General features: G+C 38.4%; 1 protein-coding gene across 5 annotated transcripts in view; it reads left to right on the plus strand.

Moving 5' to 3' along the window:
• robo3 (roundabout, axon guidance receptor, homolog 3 (Drosophila)) overlaps positions 1-15,663 on the plus strand; it is a 77,292-nt gene extending 61,629 nt beyond the window's left edge. For 2 of the 5 annotated variants that reach the window (XM_067399256.1, XM_067399258.1), the window contains 17 exons: positions 1,412-1,578; positions 2,194-2,315; positions 2,430-2,646; positions 2,881-3,005; positions 3,460-3,637; positions 3,882-4,109; positions 4,531-4,570; positions 4,667-4,806; positions 4,928-5,203; positions 5,525-5,669; positions 8,909-9,130; positions 9,713-9,897; positions 10,056-10,160; positions 10,252-10,425; positions 12,727-12,869; positions 14,299-14,355; positions 14,983-15,663. In XM_067399256.1, the coding sequence (XP_067255357.1) occupies positions 1,412-1,578; positions 2,194-2,315; positions 2,430-2,646; positions 2,881-3,005; positions 3,460-3,637; positions 3,882-4,109; positions 4,531-4,570; positions 4,667-4,806; positions 4,928-5,203; positions 5,525-5,669; positions 8,909-9,130; positions 9,713-9,897; positions 10,056-10,160; positions 10,252-10,425; positions 12,727-12,869; positions 14,299-14,355; positions 14,983-14,994 (2,536 nt within the window). In that variant the 3' untranslated portion in view covers positions 14,995-15,663. The remainder of the gene's footprint in view (positions 1-1,411; positions 1,579-2,193; positions 2,316-2,429; positions 2,647-2,880; positions 3,006-3,459; positions 3,638-3,881; positions 4,110-4,530; positions 4,571-4,666; positions 4,807-4,927; positions 5,204-5,524; positions 5,670-8,908; positions 9,131-9,712; positions 9,898-10,055; positions 10,161-10,251; positions 10,426-12,726; positions 12,870-14,298; positions 14,356-14,982) is intronic. The other 3 variants (XM_067399257.1, XM_067399259.1, XM_067399260.1) reach the window with 2 other exon arrangements.
• Positions 15,664-16,165: the final 502 nt, after the last annotated feature.

A 16,165-nucleotide genomic window follows, 5' to 3' on the forward strand; every position in this document is an offset into this window, starting at 1 on the left:
GTATTGAGGCAATGGAGATGTGGAGTTCCACACACATACACACACACATTTTCATTCTTTCTGTATTTCATATACACACACTAGTCTCTCTCCTCTCCATTTCCCCCCTGGGTAACAGTTAGCATGGCCCCACATCCTTAAAATTGATTCTTTATAGAGTGCTGTGGGGCTGAAAGGTGTGTTTGCTATAAAATTTCCTTCCCTGAGGTGCTGTGGAACACGGAGTGTTGGGAAAGGGAAATGGGAGGGGTGGCAGAGAACAAGCGAGGGATGGAAAAGAACTGAGATTGTGAATGAGGAGGATTTAAGCTTTTGGGTTTAGGATTTTGACACCTCGATACATAAAAAAAAGGTTTACATTGCGGCCCACTTTTTGATTTTATGCATGTATGTGTGGGTGTTTGTGTGCCCAATCACGGTCCTGCTGGAGAAAAGGGATTTGTCCATACCTCAGCCTTTCCCTGTTTCTTTCATCCCAGCTGATAGCAAAGTGACCTTGGATTTATCGCTGATATCGGTGGCCCGCTGAAAGAATATTTACGAGGTTCCCAGCATTTATGGCTTGGCCTAATTGTGCAGGTCGGGCTTTTATTGGCTTTGTGTCTGCGGCAGGAGTTGCCATCGGGGAAAAATAAACCTTGAACGCGGCGCACGTGACCACCGCTCTAAACAAGGATGATGGTTAACCACAGACAAGTGAAGAGACATATCCCAAAGCCTTCTGGCACAGACAGATGTCTGTGCTTAACATTCATTGTTTATTAGAGGGGAAGTATGTTATTGTGAATCTTGCCCACCTGTACGCCACATCTAAGTAGCTCTCTGGGTTATCGTTAAGCCAAATTCATATTCCTGTACGTTTAGGCGTGATCTGGATGTTAATAACTGTCTGCGTGTATTTAAATTGGAGCTAAAACTTACCCCTGTGCAGAATCAACAATGTTTTCGCTTCATATTTAATCAAATCACTGTTCAGGGTCCAAGATTTTATTTATTTATTGCATGCAGTGCATTGACTGCATTATGACAAGCCTAGTCTGTGCCATAAATAAATCTATCACCGCAGAGATCACACCACGCACTGTCAAGCCAAAGGCTGCAAGAATAGCATCACAGAAGAGCCGGGTCATTAAACAGACACATGTAATGACAATCAAAGGAGTGCCGATAAGCATCTATGACATTGACTTTGCTGTTAAATCCGCCTCTCTCTAATGCCGTGCAACTGCTTCGGGACAAATGTAGGACAAAACATTGGCGTACTGATGTTTTATTTAGATTCAGCTGTATGAATCTGCTGGTTTTGATTATTGTAGTGCAGAAATAAACACATATGGAAATAATTGTTGATAAAAATATGATTAATAATTTGGTTTAGTAAGGTAATCTGTCTTTCTCTCTAATTTTTCAGCCAATCAGCGGGTAGCACATGGCAGACGGTTGCGGATTTGGTGAAACTGGAGAAGCACACGGTCACTGGACTGTCTCCGAACACTGTTTACCTATTCATTGTGCGGGCGGTCAACGCTTATGGCCTGAGTGACCCCAGCCCCATCTCAGAGCCTGTGCGCACACAAGGTCTGTACACTGGAGACCAATCAATTTTATGACCTTTTTTCATTGAGATCTTTGATGTGTAAATTTATGTTGTATAACTTTTATTTAAATAGTGAAACAAATTACACTATTTGTGATCAGATTAAAAATAATTTGTGCCTGTTTTCACATATTATATAAAAATCTGTTTCATTTAATCTAGATTGCACCTTATCATAAAAACATCAAAAATATCTCAAAAATCAAAAGAAAAATATTTTATTTTATTTTATTTTATTTATTTTAATACAATAAACAATAAATAAAGCAAGTACAAACATGATATATAAATATTCAATATTGATTAATATTTAATATTAATAAAAAATAAATAAATAAATAGAATAAAAATTCCATATTGCTTAAATGAAAATTATATATATTTTTTCATATTAATACATACATCACAACATGTAAATTGTTACAAAAAGTAAACTTTGTTATTTTAATGCAAAATAAAATGCATTATACTTTTCTTGTTTTGTGATGAACTTATTACCCTTTGTATTTTTGACAGGTTTCTTGATACATCCTATATTTATATATTCATATCATTTAAAGATGTTGATATTGGATGTTTCTTGGTGTCTTTTGCAGATGTGAGTCCTACAGGTCAAGGTGTGGACCACCGACAGGTGCAGAGGGAGCTGGGAGAGATGGCCGTGCAGCTTCACGAACCATTGCTGCTGACGGCATCCAGCGTGAAGATCAGCTGGAACGTAAGTGCCACTGATATCTGCCCTCCGAATCAGCTCCTCACCGGCTCTATGATTCACCTGCCGGCTCACCTTATCTCATTTCTCTGTCTCGGTCGCCCTCTCTCCATCTGTCAGGTCGATCGTCAGTCTCAGTACATCCAGGGTTATCGTTTGCTTTATCGTCCTGTCGGCGGCTCCTGGTCCCAGCAGGAAGTGAAAGCTGCAACAGAGCGTAGCGCTGTCATCGCTAACCTGCTCAAAGGCACGGAATACGAGATTAAAATACGACCCTACTTTAACGAGTTCCAGGGTATGGACAGCCGCCCGCTGACGTTTCGCACACAAGAGGAGGGTGAGATATCTGCAGCTCTTTCAGTTTCCATTTGATGCACTTCAATTTAATTTCCTTCTAATCAATTCAATTCGAGTTCATTCAGCCCAGGCCAACTCAATTCTATTCTGTTGTACATAATATGAAGATGAATCACTTCATTCTGGAAAATAAAATTATGGAGAGGGATAATGGTGATTTACTATTAAGGACACTCACTTTTCAAATTGTAATTTTAATTTAATTCTCTTCCAGTTCCGAGCGCCCCACCTCGTGCTGTAACCGTGGCAACAGTCAAGCTCAGCAACAGCTCCAGCATCAGTGTATCATGGCAGCCTCCTCCCACTGAGATGCAAAATGGAGTCATCCAAGAGTATAAGGTGAGATTTAGATTACAATGTCCAATCCAGGTACTTGCAAAAAATAATTTGTCTCTTCTATCTGTTTATAAATATATTAATATATATATATATATATATATTAATTAAACAATGTGCCGATTAATTAATCTAATTAATCACACATCAAATTTGGCTGAGAAAATACCCCCAATTTCAAGTCATTAATTTGTGATAAATGACAAAAGCATTAAATAGACATTACAAAATGTAACTTTAGAAAGAAATATTAGGCAGAATTTTCATTTTTGGTTGAACTATGCCTTTAATATTTATTGTTTTTTCGGCGTGAAACATGATCCGGTTTCATGATATATCATTTGAGGATGTTAATATTGGATGTTTTCTTTTGCAGATGTGAGTCCTACAGGTCAAGGACCTGTGTTAAGACACTCAAGTATTTTTAAGTTTATATCTAAGTCTCATCTTGTTTCAGGTTTGGTGTTTGGGTAACGACTCTCAGACACGCTACCACATCAATCAGACGGTGGACGGGAATGTGCTGACCACTTTATTAAAAGGGCTTCTACCCGGCGTGTTGTACCAGGTGGAGGTGGCGGCAGTGACCAGCGCAGGAGTGGGCGCTCACAGCCAGCCCGTATCTGTGCTTATCAGTGAGTGTTCGATGCAAAAACATCCCTGACTATTAAACTGAAAGAATTAAAAGTGTGAAATGATGGGCTTGTGGAGTAGAAGTACAAAAAATTTTGTAAATTCTCTTTGATTGCTTTTTAAAGCCCCGCTCTGAGACTAAATTGCTTAATTCTTTCCAATAAGCTGAGTCCTATTAAGACATTCTGTCTGAGTAACACTTTGATCTGTCTTTGCTCTCTCCCTCTCTATCTCCCTCCTTTTCAGAATTGCCCGCAGAGCAGCCCACAGTCACAGGTGGAGGCAGCGAATCTGACGAGAATGTAAGTCTGGCTGAGCAGATCACAGACGTAGTGAAGCAGCCTGCCTTCATCGCAGGCATTGGCGGGGCATGCTGGGTAATCCTTATGGGATTCAGCGTGTGGATCTACTGCAGACGGAAGAAGAGGAAAGAGCTCAGTCATTACACGGCATCATTTGCATACACACCTGCAGGTATGCATGCACATATTACACCTTAAGAAACATTTAGCAGAGTTATTTTAGTATTATTTATATACTGTTATAGTATTTATTCATATTTTGAATGTTGCTTTTGTTTTTATATTTAGGTAGTAATTGTATGTGCTTTTTATGCCTTTATGCCATTTTTATTAGTTTTTGTGCTTCACTGTATTTTAGCTTCATTGTTTCCAAAATGTAATTGATTACAGTAAGCTGCAACTTTTCGTTTTAGTTTAAGTTTTTCATCTAATATTTCTATTTTATTTCATTTTAGCTCTATTTAAATTTATGAAAATGCTTTTTAATAGTCTTAGTCTTTTTTTAATAGCCTTAGTCTTAGTTTTAGCTAACACAATGACATTTAATCTTGATATTTCTGCCTGTGGTTGAATTGCATTATATATTTTTACAGTTGGTTTTCCACATGGAGAAAGTTCTGGACTTAATGGAAGGTAAATGTCACTTTTAGACTTTTAAGCATCAATTCAGGGTGTAAATATAGAGACAGTATGGATTCTATTATTTTTTTGATTTGTCTGGTTATGCAGGCCTGGTATGCTGGGTACTAACATGGGAAATTACCCGTGGCTGGCTGATTCTTGGCCAACTACCAATCTCGTGCACAACGGGAAAGACACTGTGAACTGCTGTACGTCTAAACATGACACCCCGGAGAGATACTATAATGGTAAGACTCGCTGTTATAGAACAACACCACCGGCTGTACTGTTAAATTAATTGAACACTAAGTTTCCACAGCACAGAGTCTTATTAATTAAACGCTAATTAATTTACCATCACTTCCTCAGAGGCAGGAATCTCTAATTACCTCAACCAAAATGAGAAGTACAGTGCAGACTCCAACGAAGGCCCCATCTACAGCACCATTGACCCCACCAGCGAGGACCTGCGCAGTTTTACTGCTCAGTACTCTCAACATACCACGCCCTACGCCAGCACTCCCATCATGCCTTTCACCAACCAGGCACCCTGCAGCCCTGAACAAGATGGCAGCCATTGGATGACTCAGCCTGGAACCTCCAATGCTCAATATGCCCAGCCAGACCGCTCCAAGACTGATAACGGTATCTTATAAGTCTTATCTGTTCCCTTTAGAGCTAATATGAATGCTTTGCTTGGCTGAATAAGAGTGTTATTTTATCAGTTTGTATATATTATTATAGAATTTATTTTAGTTTTAGTCATTTTAGTACCTCAGCTTCAACTTATTTATTTCAGTTAGTTTCCCAGGCAAGGAACATTTCTAGTTCATCATATAATTAAAAAAAAAAATTCCAATTACCGAAAATGATTTTTTATAATTTTAGTTTTAGTTAACAATGACAACACTGCTGAATTAAGGTAAGCTATTTTTTGTTCTTCACAAATCACTTGTTTTTCTACAGTAAAACAACCAAAGCAGAAGTTGATGGGGAAGCCAGTTAAAACACCATCTCTCAACTGGATGGATGCATTGCCACCTCCACCCCTCTCTGGAGAGCTGGACGAGTGTGAAGAGGAAGACGATAATGAACTAATCCAAGACATGGGGTAAAGTTCACTGGAAGGCTTCAGATTCATTTCACTGCTATGCCAGCTGGACCTGCCTGAAAAATAATTTTTTTTTTGCATTATTTAAATTAAAAAGCAATCATTTTGATACTATTGGTGATTTTCACGTTATTTAAAGTCTTGACAAAAATTTTCAGTCTTCATTCAATTAGATAGGCGCTGAACTAGTAGAAAATAGCTGCCCGGAGAGTATTCCATTAAGACTTTGGCAGACAAAGTAAATCTCAAGTCTCACCTCAAGTTCTTAAACACGCTTTCAGCAATTCATTTTAGTTTTTAACTTGATTTCCATGTCTACGAGTTGACATCTTTTACCAATTTGCAGCATGTTGGCTAGCTTGGCCTCACTTAGCCTTCTGGACAAAGTTTTGCTGATTGTTCCAGGAACAGTCTCAAAATTCGCAGGGCCAGAGCAGTTTAATTGCTGTTGACAAGGCTGTATATGGAGGCTAACAAAGTTAGCGATATGCTATCCTTGAGTCTGGCCTGTTTCCTTCTGATGGCCTGACTGAATTATGTTTCTTTTTCCTGGTCTGTATCGCATTAGTTCCTTGTTAGTGAAGCTCACGGTCAGCGGTAGCCGCAGAGTGCCCCGGCCGCAGGCGCTGACGGGTAGAGATGCTCTTATTGCTTTCTGCCGCCACTTCAGCCCAATGGCTGCCCGTGAGGGGCACTAACGAGGGTGCGTCACATTAGCCGCAGCGGTTAACCAGCCCAGTGCAGATCTGTGAATCCGATAACCTTGACATAGCCTCCCACAGTAACCGCATTAGCCAGTGACAGGTACAACCCTTCTCAAGTTTCTTCCTCCAAGCATTAGACGTTATTCAGGGCACAAGAACGCAATGCAACACTCACAGCCAGACTGGATTTTCATAACTAGCCCTCAAATGTGTGATGAACTCATGGATCACAAGGTTAACCTTTGTGCCAGCCTGAAGGCGAGAACATTGGCTCTGTTACTGCATTATATGACTATAATCTTAATAACTCACCCTTGAGCTCAGCAAGGCTCGAGAACTCAACAAAAATTTCAAGCAGCCATGTACGTACTAAACCAAAAACGCTCCGTGTGTAGGTGTCATTCAGCTCAGCGGTTTGCCCTCAAAGTGCCCAAGGCAAAACATTGAGTCAGTGTCACTCAAAATGCCACTGCATTAAACTTATTTTCCATTGCTCTTGCATGGATTGGTCCCACAAGAGCTGAAAGATCACGCATATTGTTATCTGGAGGCCAGGCTGTCTCATTTGACAGAACGGCAGCAGGAATCGATATGCCACCGGTTGCATTGACCCGGTGATTACTGCAGCAGGCAATCATAATGAGTGTGCCGTGATTGATTTAGCACAGAGGTACTGGAGTTACTTAACCTTCTGCTAAAAATGAGGGAATTTAGTTATAAAGCAGAAAAAAGTCACTTATTCTCCCAAACTTAATTGAGAAGGGCAAGTGAGTGATAAGAAAATTGATGTAATAGTTGGATAATGTGTGGGGTAGAGCATTTGCTCTGACATCAACTCAAGTTTGAGGCCCTGTTTACACTAGTGCGTTTTCGTTTTAAACTGCATTTTATAATGAAAACGATCCTCGTCTATACTGGCATGGGTATGCTCGTGTAAACAGTTGCCTCTTGCAAACAAACCACCAGCCCAGGGCTGTGTTTCCCAAAAGCATTGTAAGCCTAAGTTGATCGAGCCTAAGTTGGAGCTACAATCAACTTAGGTTTACAATTCTTTTGGGAAACGCTACCCTGGTCTGTAATTGTTGTTTTCCGGTGGGCAGCCACACCATTATTTTCGAAAGTCTCCGTTTTGGTCCGTTTACACTGAAACGCAACCCCGCACTTTTCAAACTAAAACGGGGTCTACAGCATTTCCAAAAGTCTCCGTTTTCGAGGGTTGAAAACGCTGGAGTAGTGACAGGCCTTTCCAAATTCTGCCACCTTTCTTCTGTATCATTTGCCATCTGCTAATTTCCTCATAAAATGGCACAAAATAAATAAGAAAAAAGAAAAGCAATATATTGATATATAAAGTGATATGTATATAAGATTTAGCCCTTTTAAAAATGGCCGGTAGCCTTTAATTTACATCACAGCCAGCAAAACATGAGTTGCTGCAAAACGATGGCTAGTGTGAGTAAATTAGGATGAAGAAAAGTTCTTATTTTAGAATGTATACGCCCTTGCAAATATGAGTTTTCAATATTCATATACAGTACAGTCCAAAAGTTTGGAACCACTAAGATTTTTAATGTTTTTAAAAGAAGTTTCGTCTGCTCACCAAGGCTACATTTATTTAATTAAAAATACAGTAAAAACAGTAATATTGTGAAATATTATTACAATTTAAAATAACTGTTTTCTATTTGAATATGTTTCACAAAGTAATTTATTCCTGTGATGCAAAGCTGAATTTTCAGCATCATTACTCCAGTCTTCAGTGTCACATGATCCTTCAGAAATCATTCTAATATGCTGATCTGCTGCTCAAGAAACATTTAATGTGTACAATTGTACAAAATATTTGTGTACAATATTTTTTTTCAGGATTATTTGATGAATAGAAAGTTCAAAAGAACAGTGTTTATCTGAAATCTAATCTTTTGTAACATTATAAATGTCTTTACTGCCACTTTTGATTGATTTAATGCATCCTTGCTGAAAAAAAGTATTCATTTCTTTAATTTCTTTAAAAAAAAAATTTAAAAAAAAATTCTTACTGACCCCAAACTTTTGAACGGTAGTTTATAATGCTACAGAAGCTTTGTATTTCAGATAAATGTTGTTCTTTTGAACTTTCTATTTATCGAGGAATCCTGAAAAAAAAAAAAAAAAAGTAATACACAACATTGAAAATAATCATAAATGTTTATTGAGCAGCAAATCAGCATATTAGAATGATTTCTAAAGGACCATGTGACACTGGAGTAACGATGCTGAAAATTCAGCTTTGCATCACAGGAATAAATTACTTTGTCAAATATATTTAAATAGTACACAATTATTTTAAATTGTAATAATATTTCACAATATTACTGTTTTTTACTGTTTTTTAACATTAAAAATCTTAGTGGTTCCAAACATTTGGACTGTACTAATTGATATATATATATATAGATATATATATATTTGTGAAGTCGACTTTTTAGTCATATTGTAGGGCTGTACTTTATTTTTGGACCTCAAAATAATATTGACACTTTTCTCCTCACACAGGTCAGATGAGGAAGAGTGGTGTCCTCCTCTTCCGGAGAGGACCTACCTCATGGACGGCACGATGGAGGACGGTCCTGCTCCTCCTCCTAGAGGAGAGGCTCCTTCCCCAACCACGTCCTACAGCCACCAGTCCACCGCCACCTTAACCCCATCTCCCAGAGACGATGGCCACTGCCACGATATACCACGCTTACACCAGCTCGAACCGACACAGATGGCACGGTGAGATGCCCACATAAACCTTCAAAATGATATTTCACTATTTTTTTGTGCATGTCTTTTTGACAGGTCAGCATTTCAGTTTATTCCCCTTTTATTTTCCACATAAATTGCATAAAAAGTTTATGGAGTCCTTCAGGAAACTGCTCTCCTGCATTTTAGTTCTCTGCATTAATAGAATAGTTTATTTGTTTTCACTCTCTTAGGTGAATTTTTACAGTGTTATTGTTTGTTCCTGCAGGAGAGAATATGTTTTATGAATAATTTATTCCTCCGCATGTCCGTATTTGTAGATTATCACAGCACAGAGCAAATATTGAGACTCTCATTAAGCTTCCTGCTAGACTGCAGTTGTGCCAAGTTTAGAAAGATCATTTACTTTTACAAAGTGCTGATCTTGGCCTACTACGTTTTTCATTTAATATGAGTGCATATAATAGTGTCCATGTGCCTTGTTGGCTCAGAAAATGCAGCTTTGAGTTAAAACAGAGATCCATTGAGTGGGGCGCATTTTAGTTCGATATAATGTAATTTTCTAATTTACTGATTATATTTCATCCTGTCAAACTTTGTTCTAACTGACAGCCGGTTGCCGTGTGGACCAGTGCCTGTGCCGCGAGCGCCAAGCCCCCCTCTAACCCAGTCCAACCCAAACCTGTCCGCCAACCAGGAGTGTCCTGACAACACTGTGCCACACCGCTCAGCGCATAAACGGGACCTGAGCCAAGGAGCTGCCCAAAGTGTAGAGAACATCAGCAACACCACACCAGGTGTGTTTCAGTTCTCCATATAAACAAGTTTTGGCGATGTTAACTGAAGTAAAATACTACATTCCATGCTCCCGGCAATATAAAAATAGACACACTTCACAGATCTCCTACAATTGTTATAGTTGCATCATTGTCTCATGTCACATTCCCCCTTGCAGTTCGAGCGAGGCCCTCTGCAGACCAAACGCCTCCTGGGCAGAAGTCCAAGGTGAAGAAGAAAACCTCCAAGAGCGGTCAATACCGAAGAGATATACTGCAAGGCGGTGAGTTACTGACCAGGCCTTTCCCAGAATGAAGTTAGTTAATCATTTATCCTGCTCCTGCATCGTTAACATGCTGCTCACATCTCTGCAGACCTGCCCCCTCCACCAGAGCCGCCTCCTGAGGATGAGATCGACTGTGCTCAAGTAGGGGCATTCGAATGTGGGCAGACGTCCCTCGAGAGAATGGGCAGCTCCCATTCCTCCATGGAGAGGAGAGAACAGAGCACACCCAATCGGAAAAACTCTTCTCATAGACGGATAGATGGTTAGAGAATACATGACAGTCTTAAATGCTGTTATTCCTTTTTCACACACACACACACACACACACACACATGTTTGTTTTTGTGAATTGTGGGGACTTTCCATAGACTTCAATGCATTTTACACTGAACAAACTGTACATTCTATCCCCCTACCCTGCCCCTACCCCTAAACCTAACCCTCACAGGAAACTGTGCAAACTTTTACTTTTTCACAAAAACTCATTCTATATGATTTATAAACCCATTTACATTGTGGGGACCGCTGGCTGGTCCCCACGATGTAGGTGAACTCAGGTTTATATTACATCATGGGGACATTTGGTCCCCACAATGTAATATAAACAAAAGCACACACACACACACACACACACACACACACACAAACAGGCGCACCTATCTTAGTGGGGTCTCTCCATAGGCTTAATGGTTTTTATACTGTACAAACCATACTTCCTATCCCCCTACCCTACCCCTATTCCTAAACCTAACCATCCCAGGAAACATTCTGCATTTTTACATTTTCAAAAAAACATCTTTTAGTATGTTTATTAATCCATTTCCCTCGTGGGGACCACTGGCTGGACCCCACAACGTAGGTGATCTCAGGTTTTTATTACATTGTGGGGTCCCCACGATGTAATACAAACAAGAACACACACACACAGGTTTGTTTTTGTGAATTGTGGGTATATTCCATAGACGTAATGGTTTTTATACTGTACAAACCATATTTTCTATCCCCTACAATACCCCTACCCCTAAACCAACCCATCAGAGGAAACTGTGCACATTTTTACTTTCTCACAAAAACTCATTCTGTATGATTTATAAGCCTTTTGAAAAGTGGGGACATGGGTAATGTTCCCTCTAATTTTTTTTCTCGCTGAGCAAAACTTTTCTCTGTTGAGCGCACATTTTGGCCACCTGAGCAAAAACATACTTTATATCAGACCTGTACAATGATCGTAAACACACACACACACAGACACACAAAAATGGTTTTATCATACAAATGTAACATTTAACTTTAATGTGCCGTTTCTATTTTATTTGACCCTTGACGTAACTTAGTGATTTATTAAATAATATGTTTGAGAACAAGCAGTTCAGTCACTAAATTAAGCATAATTTTAGGTTACTTGAGATTTTTTCACATTGCTGTGTTAACTGTACCAGTCTTTAGCAAGAAATTATATTAAAAAATAATTTCTGTCTTCCTGCAGGACAGTTCAATTCTTTATAATAATATAATATGAGCAGTTACAGTGATGGTTTGGAACAACCATAATGTGTTTTTGTACAGTCAATTATTAGCAACAGACAGTGTTAAACCATCAAAATTACATTTATTGCTTTATATACCAGGTTTCAAGATTTTTCGTGGCAAGGAGCCCTAAACGATCCCCTTGAGATCATTTTTTTATTAGGCTTACATTATAATATACTATAATAAAATATGATAAGTATTTAAAATGATATACAGTATTATATTATTTATTATACAGTATTATACTTCCATTTGTTTTAATATATTATAAATTGAAAACAAACTGAAGCATTTAAACAGATCTGATAGCTAAATATGTTTAAGAAAAGTGAACGTTAACTCTTTTATAGTTATCTAAACATCCCTGAAACCCACACCACCACCACACACACAAAAATCTATTTAAACTGAGGTATATCACTGATGTATTTTGAGTTTGCAAGCTACACCTGTGGTTAGTGTGTGATTGTAAATGTCTCAGAGTTTTGTTAGCATTCTGTTTTATTGACGTTTTATTTCACATTTCTTTTCGTTTCGCGTTGCCTCTTGTATTGAGGTATTTAGTCCGCAAACATGACAGTATTCTTACCGCGACTGATTTGACTCAGGGCCAGCCAGCTCACACGCGCTCACATCGTTCTCTTAAACTGCATTCACCGGTTCTAACTCTAGCGGTTGTCCAGAGCACTGCAATTATTTCTCATTTAAGCTACTACAATCAAATGGATTTCCCCACACATGATTTTCATGTCTGTTCTCTGCACGGCAATTATTTTTTCTGCGCGGCCGCGGCTTCAGAAGTGCGCGGCCGCGCGCAGCTTAGAGGGAACATTGGACATGGGGTAATGTCCTCATAAGTCACCACATCTTGTAATACCTATGTCATACCCATGTCATTATACACATTTGTGTCCTGACATGTCACAAAAACGCGTGCACACACACACACACACTAGAAGTGTACTGTTATATACTCTTTACATTACACTTTTATTGACCCCTAACATTATGGTTTTGTTTATGTGGCTCTCAGCAGAGGATGATTTAATTCCTTACAACAAGCCCAACTTCCTGTCTCGGGGTCAGATGTCCAGCAATTGCTCCACAACAGGAAGTTCATCATCACGGGGGTCAACAGGATCACGAGGGCATGGAACGAGCAGGAAGAGAAATGATGTAAGACCAAGTAACACATCTCACACTGCAGAAAATTTTTTTGTCTTTTTATATATTCAAAATATTGAATAATCCTTAAAACAAAATATTTACTGTACTTCATTAATAAAAAATACTTATGGTTTATTAAAAAATGCATAAGACTATATATTAAGACTTGTAACACAGGCAAAATGTTCAGCATAAATATTTATTTTTTATGCTTAAATCAAATGTTACACAGTTTTGATAAAGTAAATCCATCTAAGGATGTTTAGATATTTTTACAGTATTTCAAGACAAAAATACTGATTGTTCTATGCTCTCAAGATTTAATCCTCGTCCTCCCAAATCCTAACCCTAATCCCGAATCTTAAACATTAGCTGAGCTTAGTCAAACACAGGCTCACAAACATGTGCATTAGTTTATCTTTTCTTAACACTCATTCATTGGTGAGACAGAATTGACTAAGTGTGGATGAGAATCCATCTGGCTGTTGGGCACATAATGTGAGTGTTCTGTAGAGCAGAGGAGACAGAGTACTTTTAGCCAGCAATCAGACACTTCCTCTGAAGTACATTCCCCGCTGCTCAGAGAACAGACGACAGAAGAGATGCTACAACCAACTGATCTATCTGTAAAGTGTTTTTTCCTCATATCAAACACTTGCACGATCACTCTAAAAAACGATTTTTATAGTTCTCAAATACAAAAAGAGTTCCAGTTGTAAAATCTAACTGGATGAAACCCATTCTAAGCAAATATACCTGTAAAAATATCCTGTGAAGAGTCTGCATTGTTTGGTAGATATATTGCTTGTTATAAATAATAATAATTCTACATTATTTGATGGAAGTATCGCTTGTAATTAATAATAATTATAGTTTTTGTTATTAATTCTGCATTATTTGGTTGAAATATTCATGTTTGTATATAATTATAATAAATATTATTAGTACCCATACTAAATTTCTCCACCGATACCGATAGCTGATTACTCAGAGTGATATCTATAGTTTGGGGGTTTTGCCTTTTATACCTTCTTTTAAATGAACGATTTCATTATAATTAATAATTAATCATTATTAGTATTAGTAGTAGTAGTAGTAATTTATTAACCCTTTTTGTCAATTTTGCATTGTATTTGTAATTAAATATGTACATAATCCTTTTACCAAGGTAAAATCACTAACTTGGCTTCTTTTGGTTTATTTTACATCTTTGCAATGCAATCCCTCTCCTTATGCAAAAATGTACAGTGGTGGTAAATACCTTGGTTATGCATGTTGTATAACTGAGTAATGTCCAAAACGCATATTAATACCATGATACTTTTCATGATCAGAAGATGGTTTCTCACCATTTATAACTAGTTTAGTCAAACAGAGAAATTAAGAAGAACTAGTTACATGGGCCAAAGTGGCCATAACATTTTTTTTCTTTTTACAGTGTTTCCCTATAGACACGAACAGTTCTGTGATGGGCACTGGGTTACACATTTCTGAGGTCACTCCATATGGACAGAAGAGTCTACTCAAATGTGTGGCCTCTTCTCAGGTTACCCCCTCTGGAACATAAAAGACAGGCCTCATAAAAGAGGGCTATACGTTCCCCGGGGAGGGAGTTTCGGGTTACTCCGTCCTGTCATGGTGGTTAGCCTTATCTTTCCAGTCGGACAGAGAGCGTGAATAGGTGCTTGACGGAGAGAGGGGAGAAGGGGTCTGCCTTTATTCTGTGTCCTCAGATCTTGTCACGTCCCATGATGGACAATCCCTGCTGCATTAAGTCATCTATAGACATACCAAACCAAAAAGCCTTTCTTTTGTCCTGAGAAAGGCCACAATTATCTATTGAGCAGACCAGCTAAGCTGGTTGACCAGTTTAAATGACCAGTTAAAACTATTGGTTACCAGTATAAGGTATATTTTGGCCACTTTCATGAAGGTTTTAGTGTCTTACAGTGGTCAAGTTGCAAAAATAACCAGCTTGTGCCAGTAGCAAACCAGCATTGTTCATCTAAAACTATCTTAGAAGCTGGTTCAAACTGGTCTCAAGACTTTCAAATGATTATTTATGTCAAACATTATTCTGTTGATTTAAAATCCTGTTTTTTTTTCTTTTCTACTCTTTCAGGAGATGAGATAAGGGAAGGCTGTGAGACGCAGGAAGTTTGACTTAGGCATCCCTCCTTTTTCGTTCGGAAACTGAAGAGAAGAACCGAAGAAAAGTGATCGAGTGTACAGAACATGAATCTGGGACTTTTGATTATGTTATTAATTATTGTTATTATTGTTATTTATGACCTTCACGGGGGCATTTTTCATCACGCTGTCACTGTAAATAATCATCCGTTGAAGCTTTTTACATGGGGTCCAGAAGCCTGGAAAGAAGAGTATATTGTATTTATACATGAAAGAAGAAATGAAATCATGTTAAAAGCTCCGATATTATAGATAAGTTAATGTCTGAATGTGCCAACCTCTTGTAGAAATGTATACAGCAGCATTTCAAAGCATAATAATATTGCACTCTCGTTGTGTTGGAGAACAACAAAAAAATAGAAAGCACAATATGTGTTGTTTGACCAGCCAGCTAGACAGCAAGTCTAATGACCTAACCAGGCCGAGGACGCTTCTGTCTGTCCGTTTCGTCTCCGTCTGTGAATCCCCATCGTTGCGGTCACAAAAGGAATGTGGTCCCATTCCCCCTTTCTTTTCAAAGCCAAGAGAGTGTCATTTGACGACTGTTGTGAACGATTGTATTTGTCTTTTTTAAGGAGTGTTTTGGAGATGGTGAGGAAATGTATTTCATTCAAAAAACCAAAATTATGTTCCTTTGACTAACTTTTTGGTAGTCCTTGTTGTTTTGTATAAATAAAATAAAATACATTCTGAGCTATATATGTTTGTCTTGAAATTGATGTTTTTGAAAGTTATGTTTTAAAGAATTTTAAATTTTATTCAGAAATTAAGCATAAAGTTTGCAGCAACAAAGACAAAGCAGGTCAGCATCGACCGTTAAAGGCTGTGACCATTCATCTTTGGTTTCTAAGGTTACTGCAGGCACGTCGCTACTTCCACCTGGCTGAACCGCCAGTGAGGGCCATGAAATTACCTTTTCCAGGGCAACACTGGATGCTGAGAAGGAGAAAGGGCTGAGTGGGGAAGAGGAATGAAGAAAACACAAGTGTGGAGAAAGAGACAGTGAGTTGGATAAAACTAGTAGAGGGTAAAGAATAAGAAAAACAACGAATGTGAGTAACTCCCACCTGAGACTAGCCTGAGGTAGGAAAATAAGGAAAAACAGCAGACAAGTA

Source organism: Chanodichthys erythropterus, chromosome 10, assembly GCF_024489055.1.
Source record: "Chanodichthys erythropterus isolate Z2021 chromosome 10, ASM2448905v1, whole genome shotgun sequence".
In the NCBI taxonomy this organism is placed as follows: Eukaryota; Metazoa; Chordata; class Actinopteri; order Cypriniformes; family Xenocyprididae; genus Chanodichthys; species Chanodichthys erythropterus.